We start from the raw sequence: 17,692 nt of genomic DNA, 5'->3' as shown, positions 1-17,692 counted from the left end.
TAATTTGAGCTTTAACAATCATTATACTAAAAACTTATCCTAATGTCTAATATTCATATATTTTGAATATTATTTTCTAAATTTGTATGCATTTTTACATAATGCAAAACCTCTGCTCCCAAGGTATGAGTTATAAGTCTTCACCTGACAACACAAAATGCATCCCATTGTTCACACCTACTTTGCAGGTGTGAAAAAATTGAACTCGGTTCTTTGCATCAAAATTGCATTTTTATAATTTACAAATATCTTACCTTTATTTTACTGCCAGCAGTAGTTGGTCGACTCCTGATTGTTCCAGAAACATTTTCAGGAAATAAATTTCGTATGAAAGAACTATAATGATAAAAACAAAACAGCACTGAATGAATAATTACAATTAGATAGTTATTTTTTTTTATCAATCATTCAAAAAAAAATTTTTTTTTTCAAAATATATATTTTTTTAATTTGCATTTTTGGTCATGTTTGAATAAAGTAATCAGTTTGAATAAAGTAACCCGGGTAGATGATTTCATGAAATTTGATGAGGTCAGTGGTTCTGATCCGCTAACCGGTAATCTATCAGAATGATTCTTATGGTCACCAATAAGCCAGAGTTAACCAATCGCTCTATTCGAACATAACCTTCACTTTAAAAATGATTAGGTTCAAAATTATTATTAGTGTGACTAAGATTTAAACTAATGTGTATTGTTTTATGAAATCATATTAATCATGGTTTTTAGGATACTATTAAATTCTTAAAAACTTACTTTGAACTATTTTGCATTACTTGAATGATGTCTGTAAAAAGCACATCTCGATTTTTTTCACAAAATCCATCAACACAATATGACACCTGAAAAGAAGTATATTAACATATTTAATTTTGAAATAACTTTAAGTTATTTCATGGATTTATAAAAAGTGGAAATAACCCTGATAAGTTTAATACACGATTCTGGAGAGTGAGAGTAACTGGGCTCTAACTTGGACTGAACTTTTGAGATAACATTTCTAATGAGTTTCAATTTCATTTCTTGAGAAATTTGTTAACATAAAAAATTTAGTTCAAAAATAGCATACATTTTGTTCTTATCCTTTTTTTTCACTTTGACATCATTTAAAAAATGCTAGCTAACAAATATACTATTAATGAAATAGAAGCTTACAATGGTTGACTTTATAAATGCTATTTATTCTTTTTCAAAAGATTCTTTTTCTATTAAGGATACAAATATGTTAATTTTTTGAGTTCCCTTGATAATAGCACAAATTCATTGGTCATCAGAGAAAATAAGAAGCTTTCCAACAGTTTTAAGCTTCATCTTTCAAATATTTTTTCAAAAAACTTTTGACAAAAGTGGAATAATCGTAATTTGAAAAATTATACTTGGTACTAGACAAATCTTTCTTTGTAAATTAATTAAACATCATATAATATTTTCATTAAATATAACTATCAACACCTAAATTCAGATTATCATTTTAGCAGGGTAAGCTTCGGGTCACATCAAATAAAGTAAAATTTACATTCAGATCATCAAACAGATTAAAAACTAAGATAGCAATCAACCTTTTTTTGAAACAAAAAGAAGTGTAATATATTTTTTGGATCTTTGTTCCTTCTTCCATGGCAGCATAATTTCAATTTAATTGTATAAGTTTACAAATTTTCAAGCGTAGCAGTTGGTTCCTATGAAACCAAAATAATCTATAACAGGTGTTTTCATCAACAACTCAATGGTATATAACAAAGGCATTACATGTATTTCAAGAAATCATAAGAGCATTGATTCAAAGTTATTGATATTATAGTTTTAAAAATTAAATTCATTTACCTTCCCAGCATAATGATGAATTATAAATTCACTACCACCGCCTTGAAAATGAGGGTGTGATCCAACAGATTTTGTTAGTTTCTAAAAGGAAACATAGCAGAAATATTAGCACTGCATAAACTGATAGTAAATATATACATTCCTGTCAAATAAATAATTGTTTTTTCAGAAACAATGCAGTTTAACGTGTAAAAATCAATCAGTATTTGATTTAAAAAGACAAAAACATGAATTTTCTTAGATTTTCAGTACAGCGGGAATTATGGGTGAGTAAGAGAAGCAGCGATATCATCTATGGCAAATCTTCAGATAATTTTTTTCCTTAAAATAAACTTCGAATCCAAAAATTTTGCATCAGTATCACTGTTAAAAGTATTTAGTGAAATGAATTTTTTGTTATATTTTGTTTTCAGTTTTTCCATTATTCTGTTCATAGTTCTGTGTAATAGTTGCCCCAACAATTCATGTGGCAACTGTTGAATTTCAAATACAATACAAATACAAATGTGATGACCAGCAACAAGCTCTGGGCTCAGCTAGGCTGGTCCTAGTCAATTAATTAGTCCTCAATGAAGATCAATGGCCCTCTTTATCCACCCCTTTCTCATTACAACCTCTTCTGGTAAGCTATTCCAAGTGCCCACGACCCTACTAAAATGTATTTACAGCATTACTTTCAATAATGTATTTACAGCAATGTACAGAGTAGTCCAAAAGTGGGGGCACTTCCACATTATTTTCAACACAATTTTAGTTATGATTGAATGCATGTTATATGCAGAAACTTTGGAGTCTTGAGAGCCGTATTGTTGTACTAAGCTCAACAGTCGTATCTGCACTTTTTACCAAAATTGAATTACGATCATCAGGTGATCCTTTGACACATATTTTACCAAAATACAATGCTTTATGGTCATTTGTAAACGGGAAATATTAAGAAAAAAATTCTGAAAAAGTTGCATCTGAATTAAATACATGGTTGTGTAAAACTTTAAATGGCAAATTCTCATTTTGAACTCGGATGCAGATACGGCTTCTGTGCTTAGCACGGCAGCGTAAACATTGGTCGAACATCATCATGTCGTAATCTAGCTAAATTAAGGCAAAGCATCTCCGAATCCATGATGCTTTGCAAAATATTCATGACAATATGGCGTGAAATTCATCTGGGTTACGAAATGGATGGTGACCAATATTTATGACTCTTAACAAATATTCACCCATAACTAGCATATATTGAAAATAAAGCCAGGGTACGCTCACTTCTGAAGCACCCAGTATAATCCAATTTAATTGCATTATAAGATCTACTCAATATTTTAGAACAGCGTTTCTCAAATTGTGTTCCGCGGAACCCAAGGGTTCCACAAAGCTCTCTCAGGGGTTCCATGAGACTTGTGTGTTTTCCTTCTACATCTTTCAAATTTGTCACTTAAAAAATCGAAAAAACCCTTTCCCAAAATTAAAAATAAATTTACTTTTACTTTAGTATACTAATCTGAGCTTTATTACCGATCAGGGTTAACCATTATAGGAATAATTTTATTTGTTGCCTGAAATTGTGTCTTTAAGATTCAACTTTTTCCAAGTTCACTCATAAAGCATCTTTTTCTCACTTTTAAACACTTCAATTTCGAAAAAATCCCGGAAGAAGCTACTGACCCCCTAATATCACCAAAGACAGTTTAAAAGTGACTTCAATGTTGAAAAACTTATGGGAGGGTACCTCAAATTCCCTTTCCTGTATCATTACCAAATATGGCCTAAAACTACGATTTTTGTCGTAAATTTCAAATATTCTACTATTGATTCTAGTCACTCTTCCAGTATCTGTGGCAGCAGTTAAAAGCACAATTTTAACTTTTAACCAGTGAGGACTAATTTAAGTCAGCATAACATGCAGTAACATCAAAGTCTAACTTATAAATAACTTTAAAAATTGTTGTTCAATAAGAGGCATTTTAGTGTTTAAGTTTTAAAAACTTTTTCTTTGTAAATATTAGAGAATTATTAACACTATTTTAGGTAAAACACATCAGTATTTCTTTTCCAAACAAAGAAAATATTTTAATCATATATCTCCTGCATAAAGTCTGAGGTTATTTGTCCCTAATAAAAACCCTCCGAATTACAAATAGGCATATAAAGGCTCGTACGAGGGTGCAAGGGGGGTAAATACCCACTCACTTTCAGCAGTAAAGGGTCTTTGCCCCTCCACTTGTCTAAGTTCAAAACTAAGGGTCGAATGAGAAATGATAATGATGATATATTCACATGTTTAAAGAAAGAACTGACTTAAATAAGTGCTTGCTTTATGCTTTTTTTTTCATGTTATTATTTCATAAAAATTGAAAAGGAACTTTGATTTTGTAGGAGGGAATCTTCTGTGGCCATCTGGTCCCGGTTTTTGAGTCCGTTTCTCGAATTTTTTGAAGAAGGTCAATTCATTAATAATGATGTAAAAATTCAATTGCCCAATTTTTGAAGAAAAAATTTAGCTTTAAGGGTGTGTCGCCCACCAAACCTGCCCCCCCCCGCACCTCCTTTGACCCCCCACTTTTTTGGGGCACTAGCCACCTATGCAAATAGGAGTGTTTTGGTGTTTTAAAATAATAAATAAATATTAGCAGTTAGCAATAATTATTATGATCTATAATGAAGTCTATTTAATTATCACTTTAACGACAAATAGTTAATGTGATAGTCTCTTAAAGATAAGAACCTTGTCTCCCTCTCAAACAGAACCTTGGCTACGCCACTGCAAACTATTGACAAAAAACTTAGAGTTCCACGAAAAAAGCGAGCATTTAAAAGGGTTCCACTGATCAAAGAAATTAAGAAACGCTGTTTTAGAATGAAGAGACCAAAATAAAGTCTTAAAACTAGAACAAATGAAAAGACAAAATAAAGAAAAAAAAGAAAATCAAAGTAAAGCTCATTATTACACCCAGAAGCTGACTATCTGATCCTTCACTGACAGCATGCATGGTCGCACACACATCGTCTACAATGGACATAATTCCGGGAGGAGCAGTCTTATTTTCAATCAAGTCGCAAACAATTTTGTTGTTGAAGTACTCAATGGAGTTCCATTTTATTCCTTCTTGTACATATTCTTCCTAAAAAGAATAAAAATATATTTACAGAGAACAATAGCGAAATAAATTACTCATGGTACTTTTAAGGCTCATGTTATTTCCTGAAAATATAATTAAAATTTCTATCCTAATTAGTAAAAAAGTTAAAATCAATTTATGTTGGAATGATTACGCCTTTAAAGTCCATCGTTTCTTTCTTCATTTATAGTTTTAATTTCCTAAAAGTATTTATTTTGAAGCAATCCACAACCCTGCTATGTTCATAATAATTTTAGAAAAGGCCTGGGGGGGGGGGGGCTAATAAGGAAAAAAGAATGTTTTTTTTTTTTTTTGGACTGGGACGGAAAATTTACATTTCAAGGTTCATACCCTTCAGAGACGAAAAAATTCAAGCACTTTTTAAGGCAAAAAAAAAAAAAAAAAAAGGCAATATCATAAATTTGAACTTAAAATATTGTAAGCAGATTTCTTTTAATGCAAGCATAAATAACAGGTAATAATGTAAAAAAAGTAAAGGAAAAAGAAAATTGCTTTTTCTACAACAAGAGCCTTTTTGATAAAAGATCTATACTGTGTCGAAAGTTTTTCTGCAAATGTCTGAAAACCTCGGTCATTAAGAGGAGCAGGTCCCATGAGGTTTAATTTTGGAATCTTCACATTCAAAGAAGTACAGTAAAACCCCTCTTAACGGACACCCTTCAAATGCGGACAATTTTTAATTTCCTGATTCCAAGGCTAACAATGTTATAAAACCCGTCTTGCGGATAAAAAAATTTGTCCCATTAGTATCTGCCTTAAAGGGGTTTAACTGTACAATTTATAGAATCTGCAAGATAATATATAAAAAAAACCTTTCATGAATGCTTTTAACTTTTATGGGAAAAAACCCAAAATACCTAAATTCAATGGAACATAAGGAAAGGAAACATAAGCTAAAAAGGAGGTTTTGAAGTCACCCCCCCCCCCCCCCCCCCCCAGGTTTCAACATTTATTTCCAATACCGATAGCGGTTTATACAATGGGCGGTTAGGGTCAAAAATACCGCCCAGAAGGTAATTTCCGGTTGCACTATCCTCAAAAATATTAGAGGTTCACAAATTATTTATAAGTATTCAAGGTACAAATCAATCATTCGTATGTGTGTATTAGTTGTTCAGGCAGCAAGGCATTTCAACTGTCATCAAGTAAATTTATATATTAATAAGAAAGGAAACATTTTATGAAAGTCCCGAGTCCAGTCTCCACACTTCAAAATTTGCAAAAGCTGCTCAAGAAGTGATAAATACTCTGAATGTAAACTTGAGCCTACTTTTACTGAATAACTTGTAATAGTCAATAAATGTGCAAGTTCAAATTCATAGAACCATATTTCCCAATTGAAAAATTTCACAAAAAGTTGACATACATTATTACAAAAGTAGTTTTATTTTGATAACAAATGGATTATTGTTGAAATTAGAATTTAAATTAAGAGAAGCGATAATATTCAGGTGTGATTGCAATTTCATAAAAAATCACTTGTAAGTTTCAAATCGCTAATCGAGGGAGGGGGGGGGGAGTAATTTTTAAAACTAAGACCCCTATTATTTAAATATACATATATACAACAATTACCTTTGATATATACATACAATTCTTTTCTAATGTTATAATAATGTATTAAGTCAAAATATTGAGCATATAAATACCAGCCCCAGTGCCTGTTGATAACCTGCAACAGGCACTGGGTATAGCTAGGCTGGTCCTAGTCAATTTATTAAACTCCAATGAAAATCAATGACCCTCCTTAAACTATCAACCCTTTTGCTAGTTTAAGGAGGACTATCAACCCTTTTGCTACTGCCTCTTCTGGTAAGCTGCTCCAAGTGCCCACAACCCAACAAAAATAGTAATTTTGAACATTTGAGATAAAGGGTGAAAATCAAAGTAGAGAAAGGAAAGCATAACGAACACTACTGGATTTCCAGTGAATAACACTTGTTACATAAATAATTTATTCTAGCACACATAAAGAAAATGATGCACTTATAAATTCAAGTTTATAAAATTACATAATTCAACTTTTAAAATACAAACTTTAAGCTAAAATGTTAGGTGCTCAATTGCTTAAATTTAAAATTTTTTCAGAAAATCTGTAATAATCGAAAATTAGCTAATGACAATTAGAATCAAAATTGCAAAATTAAATAAGCATACATGTCATTAAGCAAAACAAAAGTAATTAATTGTTCAGTTATTAAAAAAATTATATAAAACAAGCTAATCTGATGTGGCATGTGCCAAAATAATTTCTAATTGTCAAAGGGCAACATGCAAAAGGATTGAAACTTGAAACAAGGGAAGCAAATTTTCGCAAATTAAGTTCAATGTTGGCATGTCTACCATTAAATAAATACATTTATTTTTTACTAAAATAAACACAAAATATGCTAATCGGAGGTAGTATAAGCGAAAATATCATTTGATTAGCCAAAATATTTAAATATTTGCAGGATGCAAAAAGATTGATATTTCAAAAACAAGAGCAATTTTCTACAAAATACGGGAAATTAAATGTTATCATGGTTTCCAAAATAGTTCCTTTTTTATATAACGAAATTAAACAAAAAATAAACTAATCTGAGGTACCATAGGTCAAAATAGCTTCCGATTGTAAAAAGCTTCAAAATATTTACAAGATGCAAAAGGATTGAAATCCTAAACACGGAAGCAATTTTTCGCGACGTGGCAAATCGAACACATGTTCAGAAAGTTGCATTAGTGAAATACTTTTTAAAAAGTTTTAAACACAATCAGATGATTTGAATTGCTACGGGGAAGAACAATCAAAGTCCATTTGTCTAAAAAAACTCTGGTTAACTTATGGGAACACGTAGATTATAACAGACAGTATTCAAGAGAAATATTATTCAGGCAAGAATCATCATAGTGAGTGAGTATTAACAGAGAAGAATGAGGCTAACTTGGAAACGATTCGAGATTTCAAGTTCAAAAACGTAATGAGGGAAATTTGAGCATGGTGGACTGTGATCATTCTTCCCCATGACCAGTGGCGTAGCTAGGGAGGGGCGGAGGGGGCGGTCCGCCCCGGGCGGCACTTTTTGGGGGGCGGCAATTTCACACTTTTGAGGCGAAAAAAATTTAACGCGTTTTTCCTATAAGAAAATCATGCTTTTGATCTATTACTGGAAGCAAAAAATCAATAAAAAAAGGTCTCCGAATTGTAAAGTTTTAGTACGACTATGATAATAAAATCACTCTAATACAAAACTAATCTGTCTTTCTTGTGGACATCTCCATTTCAGCACTATTGTTTGTTTTCTCTTTTTCTTCGTCTGAAGCTACAGACTGAGGTAGGTGTAGTGTAAAGTCAAGGGGCCATGTTCTTTTTTTCTTTCTTTTTGCTGTTAAGGTTAATTTTTACGGAGGAAACAACAAATTTCATAACTTTTCGTTATATGATGAAGCTATCACTTGATTTTAAGTAAGTTCCAAGAAAACGACTGTATTAAAAAAAAAAAAAGACATCAAGGGTAAAAGGAGAGAGATCTCAAATGGTGGGCGATTTCTTGCTTTATACAATGAGTTTCACATTTAGTCATTCGTTTTAACGAAAGGTTTTTAATTAGTAAAATGATTTCTAGACGAAGCCTTTCACATTTCGACCTCTATTAGTGAAAAAGAAAATCATCCAAATTTGGTCTCGAAGCATTTTCAAGGGATAACGCCCACCCCATCCCTTCATATCTCATCTTTTAGCCTAATATTGATTATTGAGTTTATATAACTTCAATACCAACAAATTCCTGAGAGCGATCAAGCCCTGACCCTTTTTTTATACATTTAGGAAATCAACTTCGAACTTTAAAATCGTCATCTCATCCAATGTCACCAAAAATAGCTTAAAGTTGGGTTTTTAAATCTTAAACTTCAGAAAAATTCTGAGGGTCCAAAGATGTGCATGATATCACCTAAAGTCATAACAGTTGGCTCCAAATTTCGTTTTTAGAAATTTCTGAGGGAAAACCGCAAATCCTTTTTTTCTCAGTAGTGAAGAGCTTAAAATGAGCCACAGTTTTGAAAAGGATTTCGGGTGGGAAACTCTCCTCCAAACTATCTGTCATAACGTTGTCCGTCAAACAACGGCTGAAGTCCCGTTTTTACGACGTCATTTTCAAAAAGTTTCCAGGGGAGACGGAAACACCATCTGACTTCCCAATATTTTTGGAAATTTATGCCGTCAAAGATAACTTACACTCGCGCTTTTGAAACTTCAGCATCAAAAAAATTTCCTGACCTGAACGTTCTCTATTCTCTTTAACGTCATCAAAGATAGACTAAAACTGATTTCAAGTTTGAAAATATTTCTTGAGGAAAAGCCAGTCTTTGTTGGAGTTACGGGAGACCCTTACACCACTAGATGCGGACTACATTTACGTGTTTTCAATTTTGTTGAAAAGCTTTCCAGACAGCGGACCTCCCCCCCCTAATGTCACCATAGAGTGCATAAAACTAATTTTAATTTTGAAAACAAAAGAAAAATTTAGAAGGAGCTCCAAAAATCTTTTCTATAAGGGTTACTAAAAACTGCTGAAAATTCCGAAATTTAACTAAAATTTTGGAATGTTTCTCGGTGGAGTTCCCTGAATTACTTTTTTTTCTTCTGCAAGATTTTTTTCTTGCAGAAGGAAAAAAAATAAGTTTCTTTTCTTGTTCATTAAAATCTTATCAAAATACTTTCGACTCTTTAATGCATCAACTATTTCCCATAAAAAAGGGCGGCAAATTGAAGAACCGCCCCGGGCGGCAGAAAGTGTAGCTACGCCACTGCCCATGACCCTTCATTTTTAAAAGAATTTAAGCACTAAGAAACTTTTTCAAGGTTTTCAAGCACTTGAAAATGAACTTTTTTTTTTCAAACACTTTCCAATGTTTTTCAAGGGCGTACGAACCCTGCATTTTCTCAAAGAGCTTTTTATTCTCAACTTTATAGCACGAGCAGAGCCGAGGGGGTACAACTTGTTGTTGATTAAACATTTCTCAATGAATCACAATGCTCCCATAATGCTAAGATACTTGAAAAAAGAATTTCAATTTTTTGCTCACAGCAGCTTACAAATGAGATTGGGGTCCACAACATAAATAAATGAACAGTACAATTTAATTGAAAAAAAAGGGGGATAATAAAGTAATAAAAAAATACATAAATGAAAAACAATATTTTAATAAAATCAGTTTGTAATTCAAAACATTACGGCTTGAAAATGGGTTGGGGGGGGGGGGTATCTACAACATAAATAAATGAACAATACAATTGAATTGAAAATTTTAGAAAGGGTGTAAGTTCTATTAATTTTGTAGGGACTAACTCCCTTAATGAAATCATCAATTCAAATTTAATTTAAAAAATGATACATAGATGACAAAAGACAATATTTCAAACATATCAGTTTGTAATTGAAAAATTCAAGATGTAACAGCTAATTTTAATTGCAGGTCTTTGAATTTATTTCAAGTAGACAGATTTTAAGTGATCTTGCGATGAAGTATTATTATTATTAAACAACAAGAAGAATGTAACAGTTTATGATTTTAAAGAAACAAGTTTACCTGTTCAGCCTTTAAAGTAAGCTCAATAAAAATCTGTTGAAGCTTTTCATTGACATAATTAATACAAAACTGCTCAAAACCATTCCTTTGAAAGATTTCAAAACCATAAATATCTAGGATTCCTACAGTGAGTTCAGTCATTTCCGTTTTCATGGCAGAATTTACAACCTATTAATGGAAATCAAAATTTCAAATGCAATAAAAATCAAACAATAACAATAACAAAGAGCTAAATAAAAATTGTTTTGAATATTTGTTGAATAAAAAAAGCAATTATTGTATTATTTAAAGTGCCAATATTTTAAAAGAAAGCTCTCAATGCACTAATCATATATCTGAAAAATGTTAGCCTATCCAATTCAAACTAGATTTTTACTGCAGATAACGCAAGATTTATAATGGTGTGTGTTCTCTTTTCATTTCCAAAAAAGAATGGCAATCGGAAAACAAGCCCATGGCTGTTTTCATTTTATAGCAACATGTGACATTGTACAAAGCTTTAATTTTGGAGTATGATGTCCTTAAGAGCATCAATTTCAAGTTGCTTGCACTGTTAACAAGTTCAACTCTTTTAACTATTTGTATGTACAGTAGAATATCCAAAATCTGAGGCAACAGGGGCTAACACCACAGTAAATTTTTGAAAACTTATATTATCTGAACAATAAAAAATTATTAAAGTTTAACACAGCAGAAAGGGCTCAACTGCAGTGTTAAAATAGTTATTTTCATCATTCAGTTTTGCATTCTGTGCCTAAATTACATCAAATATTAATTTCATTTAAATTTTACCACAAACATTTTTCAAATAACACTTTTAATTGTTTTAGCTGCGTGACACCTTTTGAAAACATATAACTTATCTATGATAAATATATTGACCCATTTTCTTTCAATTTTGTATTAAATCTTAGCATATGAAGCTTTAATAAGTTTAAACTGGATTTCAGATCTTAAAAGGTAAGGAATGTAAAAAAACTGAATATGAAACAGCAACAGTATAATTTTTAGGAGGATGGAGTACAGACAAAAGAGGACCCTTTTAACAAAAGTAACCACAACATTGTTTAAGTAAATTAAACATTTTTAGAAAATTTGATTGACCTTGGCAGAAAACAATTTTAGTTCACCATTTCTTAAATTCCTCTGAAATGAAAATTTATTTAGCCCCTGAGCTAGTTTTCTAATCGTCTTTTGGTAGAGCAGGAGGGAGTGTTGTGGTTAAAAAAGTTATTGATATTCCAAGAAAAAACAAAAGTAACTGCATCCTTGTAAACAAAAAAGAAAAGTAGACATTTTTTAGAAATCAACTATGAATCTTGTAGTTGCTGGTTTTGCTGTTAGGCAAATTCTTGTGAATAGATAGCACACAGATATAAGTAGGGATATTCAGCATTTGGGAAGGCACCAGCAAACCAAAAATGGCTCACTGGGAGAAGTTTATTAATATTTTAATTCTTTATATTGCACTTTTATAATAACTTGTAGTCGTTTGAGATTTTAGTTCATTATTTTCATTATTTAACTACGTAATGTGAGTAAACTTCTGAGACCTGAAAGTGTAACCAGGGTTGCCAGTCTATATATGAAATTGAATTTCGGACTACTGAGACAGACTTTTGGGATTTAAGTACTTTGAAATTATAAAACTGAAAAACTAAGAGCATTTCAAGTAGTGAAAATTAAAGGTCAGATACAAAATTATAAGTAAATGGCACAAAAATGAAAATATAATTCAACCAACTACAGTATTAGAGCGCAGCGTTTTGAACGTAAACTTACATTAACAAGGTAATCAAACACCCTGGCATAAAGTCCTTTAGCCCATGCATCCCTGGTATAGGCAGCTTGTTCTAGATTCAACTGCATATGAATGGTTTCTGACTGTCCACCCCATTTACTGTCCATCACACGGCTGGTAAGTTTGGTCTTAACTAGCTCAGCATCAACACCAAAGAGATATGCAGGAAAAGCTAAAACTATGTATGCAAAATAAAACAAAGCACCAATGAGCTTCAACTTAAGTTGGTATAAATAAGAGGACAGGAGAGGAAAGGAATGAAAGCAGTTTTAAAACAATCTGTAAGTGTTTAAGGAGTTAAATAAATTAATTTTTGCAACTGGCTGCTTCAGAAACAATACATGCAATATGATCATTATTTGTGACTGTTTACGCTTATGAAAAAAATGCTTGAAATTTGATATTGAATTAGGAATACTGTGTACTTTAACATATATGCCCTGAATATGACACACACTCCTATTATTAGGGGTAGAATTTTGAAACAAATTAGTAGTAATTTTTAAATTTTTTAAACATATTCTTATGTGACTGAAGCACAAAACACCTCGTTATAACCTTAATGAACATTTTTTAGTTTGAAACAGTCAATCGTAAGCTATTATCACAGGACTAATAAGTAGCTCTCAAACATATACCTGGAATTCTTTGCAAACTAGTGAGTTTAATTAATATTAGGGGCTTCGCCCCCTGTTTGTTTTGCTCGCCAATCCCTGTTTGCCGCCTGCAGCTGCTTGACAGCTACCCCACTTTTGGCGGTATGATCTGAGCTTTGCCCATCTTCTGCTGTGACTTTGGTGAATTCGGTGACCGAATCGGCTTTATGTCACCAAGTTTGGGGTTATCCTGGGTGATAATTGAAGATTTTTATGGTATAGTTTTCGATTCATATCTTCAGTACATTAAGGTTTAAATAAATGGAACAGGGTGGAATGGCTTTCTCTGGATATCTTGTATTCAAGGGCACTAGTATCGGCCTGGGAAACATCAACAGTCTAAAGGAGATAGGGTTACAAACACACAAACACCAGATATGTATATTTTAATTATTTATTTCTTATTTCACAGCAAAAGGCTGGATTTTAATGGGAACAGTCAGCACCTAAGCTTTTTCTTTTTCAAACTGCTTAATTTACAAGTTGCAAGTAATTACACTCTCAGAAATGCATTGACTTCTAGGGTTCTTGAATTGTTAGACAAATTTTGTCATTCACGACAATTTTTTTCTCTCTAGGTCAGAAATTCATGCCTGTCTCATGATTTTTTTTTTCCATTTGAAAAATAGTTTAACTCAGTTTGCCAATAGGTTTAATCAGAGCATTTTTCATGAAGACATTCTGTTAAACATGATGACAATGTCATGAGATTTAAGGATGAATTTCCCAGAGTGTAAGATTTTTCCGTAAATGGGAAGACTGGGGTAACATAAATGTTTCTCAGCAGATAAATTACTTATTTTGCATATTTGCAGCATATTTTTTAGTATTAGCTATTGCAAAGAGATAAGCGATGATCTTAACTGTATTAGACTGATTAACACTTATTTGTTTCAAGGGCCCAATAGGTGGCAGTGCTGGCTTGACTTAATCGTTACTGGTAGTACTGACTGGGTTTTTGCTTATTCAGTCACTGTTACCCACAAAGGCCAAAGTTACTCCAGTGGATGGTACTCTTCAAAAATGAGAAAAAACCTCAAATCAAGGTTAATACCCATTAAATGTTTAAAAGGGTCATTTAAAAAAAATAATGCTCAATTTTTGGTTCTCTGATATAGGTCCAAGGGCTGTCATGACCCAAGAGCCCTATCTCGCTGTTAGAGCCTGAGATAAAGGAGTTGGAGATGAGGTAGACCTAATAGAACAAATTTACTTACATTGATCATCATCAATGGCTGCATAATTTCCTTTCTCGCTGAAAGTAACATTTCCTAGGTGAAGAATACCAGCAACAGATTGTAGTACGTTCATTTGATCTTCATCAGACATTCCCATGACTGTCATTGCTTTCTGAAACAGAAGAAATATTAACACTTTGAAAGCTTTTAGGATACGAAATCTGTACGTAGCACAATAGAAAATCTCCAGAAAAATAGAAATAGAAGTTAACATTTATAATATAAATTAAAGGTAATAAAACTTAAAATTTAATAGTGCAGAAAATCTTTGAGAAAAAATTCAAAAAGTTTCAGATATACAGTAAAACCTGTAAAGTTGACCATCCTTGTAAGTTGACCACCTGTCTAAGTTGACAGTTATTTTCAGGCACAAAATTAGATCTTATCATATAATTCAACCTTTATAAGTTGACCACCTGCTTAAGTTGACCACTAAAGTAGTGCACTACAAGTGGTCAACTTACACAGGCTTCACTGTAACTTCAAAAAATGAACTTTACATTAATAAATAAATAAAAACAATAAATAACAAACAAATACAGTGAAATACTATTAACACAAAAATGCCTAAGATGAAAAATCGGTTAACACGAAATGATATCTTGATTGGTCTTTGATTGATCTTTGATTGATTGATCTTGATTGATCTTTTTGGCCACTAGAGGGCGCCTGTGATGCAGGGAGTGTTATTGCTGCTAATTTGATAAGTGTTTTCTTACTATAATTTTTCATTATTACTGTCTTCTAGTTTTAGGTTTTTTTACTTCACTTTATCATGTAATTTAGTTTTATTGTGTTTTGGGGGCTCATTTTTGCTGTTATTGTATTCTTGAAGTGTTTTTGCATTTTTTGGAGCTAAGCCTAACATGTGGTGATCTCCTGGTTTTTGATCTTGTGTGCTTTATTGGGTGTAGCAACTCTGTTTATTTACTGCTGTTTTTAGTATTTATTCTGTGGTTTTTTTTTTGCATTTTTATCTTTCTGTTTTGCCTTTTGGAACATATTCACTGAGTAGAAATGGGTGTTATATGCATTATGAAAGAGGTAAAGAGTGGGAAGGGGGACAGGTGGATCTCTTGTGATTTATGTCATATGTTCTGCCTGTATAAGGGGGAAAATGAGTCTGTTTTTGAGGAGGATTATATTTGCACTAAATGTGCTGAACTCTCAGACTTAAGACTTAAGATGCTAGTTTTGGAAGCCCAGTTAGCATTAGGGTGTAGGCCAGTTGCAGAGGGTATAAATGTTCCAGAGATTCAGGGGGAAGTTTCAAATGAGGAGTTAGATTGGGAAACTAAGGGTGTAATTTTGGGGGACTCTATGGTAAGGGAGGTGGGTAACACAGTTGGGAGAGTAAAGCGTAAGGTGGCTAGGTGTTGTTTACCAGGGGCTCGGGTAAAAGACGTTAATATGGTTGCTGAAAAGAAGGGAGTATTGAATAAGGAGGACATGGTTACTTTGTGGGTGGGAACAAATGATGTAGGCCATAGTAAAAATGAGGAGTTTTCTAGGGAATGGGAATCCCTGTTGGATAAAGCAACCAGCTTTTCGACGAATGTCCAAGTGGTTGGTTTGCTTCCCAGGTATGGAGTGCATAGGAGCTGGCTAAATCAACGTGCGAGGTGTATGAACTTGCTACTGAAGTCAATTTGCGAAAAGCGCAGTATCAGGTTCATTGATGTATGGAGTCATTGTAAACGGGATTGGATTGCTAGGGATGGCCTGCATCTGAGCTCTACAGGGGTCAAAATGGTTAGTGGATTAATTTTAAGGGCTTCGGAGTCAAAAAACTAAGTTGGAATGGGGGGCATGGTTCAAGCAATCAGGTATCGAGAGAATGAAATTTTTTTGGGTATTGCTAGAAATGGAAATAAAGTGACGAACAAGGGTAGTAATGTTAACAATTGTAATTTAGGAAATTTCAGGGTGTTAAATAAAAGCAACTTAGGCATGCTTAAAGTTTTCTATACCAATGCTCGCAGTATTAGGAACAAGATGGATGAATTGAAAAGCATAGTTATGGATGAGAAGTTGGATGTTATTGGAATTACAGAGACATGGGCTACCGAATCTGATGCAGAGTTATTACATATTGCTGGGTATAATTTGTTCAGACAGGATAGAGTAGGTAAAAGAGGTGGTGGGGTTTTATTTTATGTTAGAGACAATTTTATTTGCAATGAATTGGTCATAAATGATAAGCCTACTGATATTGATATGGTTTGGCTGGAGTTGATGAGCAGTAAGGGCAAAAAGCTACGCTTTGGAAACATTTATAGGCCACCTAATTCAAACCAGGGACAAGATGAACAGATGTACCGTATTATTAGTGACATGTCCAGTAAGGGATCCGTTATCATAATGGGGGATTTCAATTTTCCGGGTATTGATTGGAATAATTTTTACCCTGGTAATGGCAAAGAAGAGGAATTTTTAAAAGTAATTGGTGACTGTTTCTTAGATCAAGTTGTAACTCAGGGAACTCGAGAGGAGGCGATTTTGGATCTAGTTTTTGTGACATAGGTAGTTTTGTTCAGGGGTTGAGTGTAGGGGAGCATATTGGAGATAGTGATCATAACAGCATTAGGTTCCGGGTTAAATTTGAAGTGTGCAAAGATGATAATTTTAGGTTTGTGCCCAATTTCAGAAACACTGATTTTGTTGCACTTAGGCAGAGCTTGAAAGAGGTTTTTTCGTCAGGGTTGGAAAATAGCGACGTAGATCAGCAGTGGACGGAATTTAAGGATAAACTTGCTAAAACCGTTGGGGACTATGTTCCATTTAGGAGAAAAGGTGTTAGTACCAAAATTTGACCCATGTGGTTCTCCAGGGAGACTAAAGAAGCTCTTAATTATAAGCAAGCCACTTTTCGTAAGTTTAAAGAAACTGGTCAGAGTGCGGAGAGGCTCCAGTATGGTAAGGCAAGGCGAAATTTTAAGTATTTGATACGGATTCAGAAAAGGGAATTGGAGCAAAGGCTGGCAGATGACATTGATGGGAACCCTAAGAGGTTTTTTGCTTACGCTAATTCTGGGAAAGCTCGAAACAGTCAAATTGGGCCTTTGGTTGATGAGTATGGAAATTTAATCCAAAACGATAGGGATATTGCAAATGTTCTAAATAACTTTTTTTCCAGTGTGTTTAACGATAACTGTATCTCAACAGTTGACACTAACAAGACACAAGCTATTATACAGCTTGAGGATTTTGTATTTTCCAGGGAGGAGGTTTTATTTCATTTGAAAAAGATTAAAGCAACTAAAGCTCCGGGACCAGATAATATTTATCCAAAAATTTTAGTTGAATGTGCAGAGGAATTAGTGGATGTTATTTTGAATATTTTCAATGCTTCTTATAACTCGGGGACGGTGCCAGAGGACTGGAAGCTGGCTAACATAACGCCACTCTTCAAGAAGGGGTCTAAAGGTATTGCTGGGAATTATAGACCTTTAAGTTTGACTTCGGT

At 33.1% G+C, this 17,692-nt stretch overlaps 1 protein-coding gene across 1 annotated transcript in view; it reads right to left on the bottom strand.

The window, feature by feature from the left end:
* LOC129216992 (unconventional myosin-Ie-like) overlaps positions 1 to 17,692 on the bottom strand; it is a 92,540-nt gene that overhangs the window by 29,142 nt on the left and 45,706 nt on the right. The window contains 7 exon segments of the mRNA XM_054851217.1: positions 255 to 336; positions 756 to 841; positions 1,824 to 1,904; positions 4,769 to 4,942; positions 10,532 to 10,699; positions 12,314 to 12,510; positions 14,206 to 14,338. Coding sequence (XP_054707192.1) covers positions 255 to 336; positions 756 to 841; positions 1,824 to 1,904; positions 4,769 to 4,942; positions 10,532 to 10,699; positions 12,314 to 12,510; positions 14,206 to 14,338 — 921 coding nt within the window.

The sequence above is a fragment of the Uloborus diversus genome, chromosome 2, assembly GCF_026930045.1.
Source record: "Uloborus diversus isolate 005 chromosome 2, Udiv.v.3.1, whole genome shotgun sequence".
Classification (NCBI taxonomy): domain Eukaryota; kingdom Metazoa; phylum Arthropoda; class Arachnida; order Araneae; family Uloboridae; genus Uloborus; species Uloborus diversus.
This window is presented reverse-complemented; position numbering and strand designations above follow the sequence as displayed.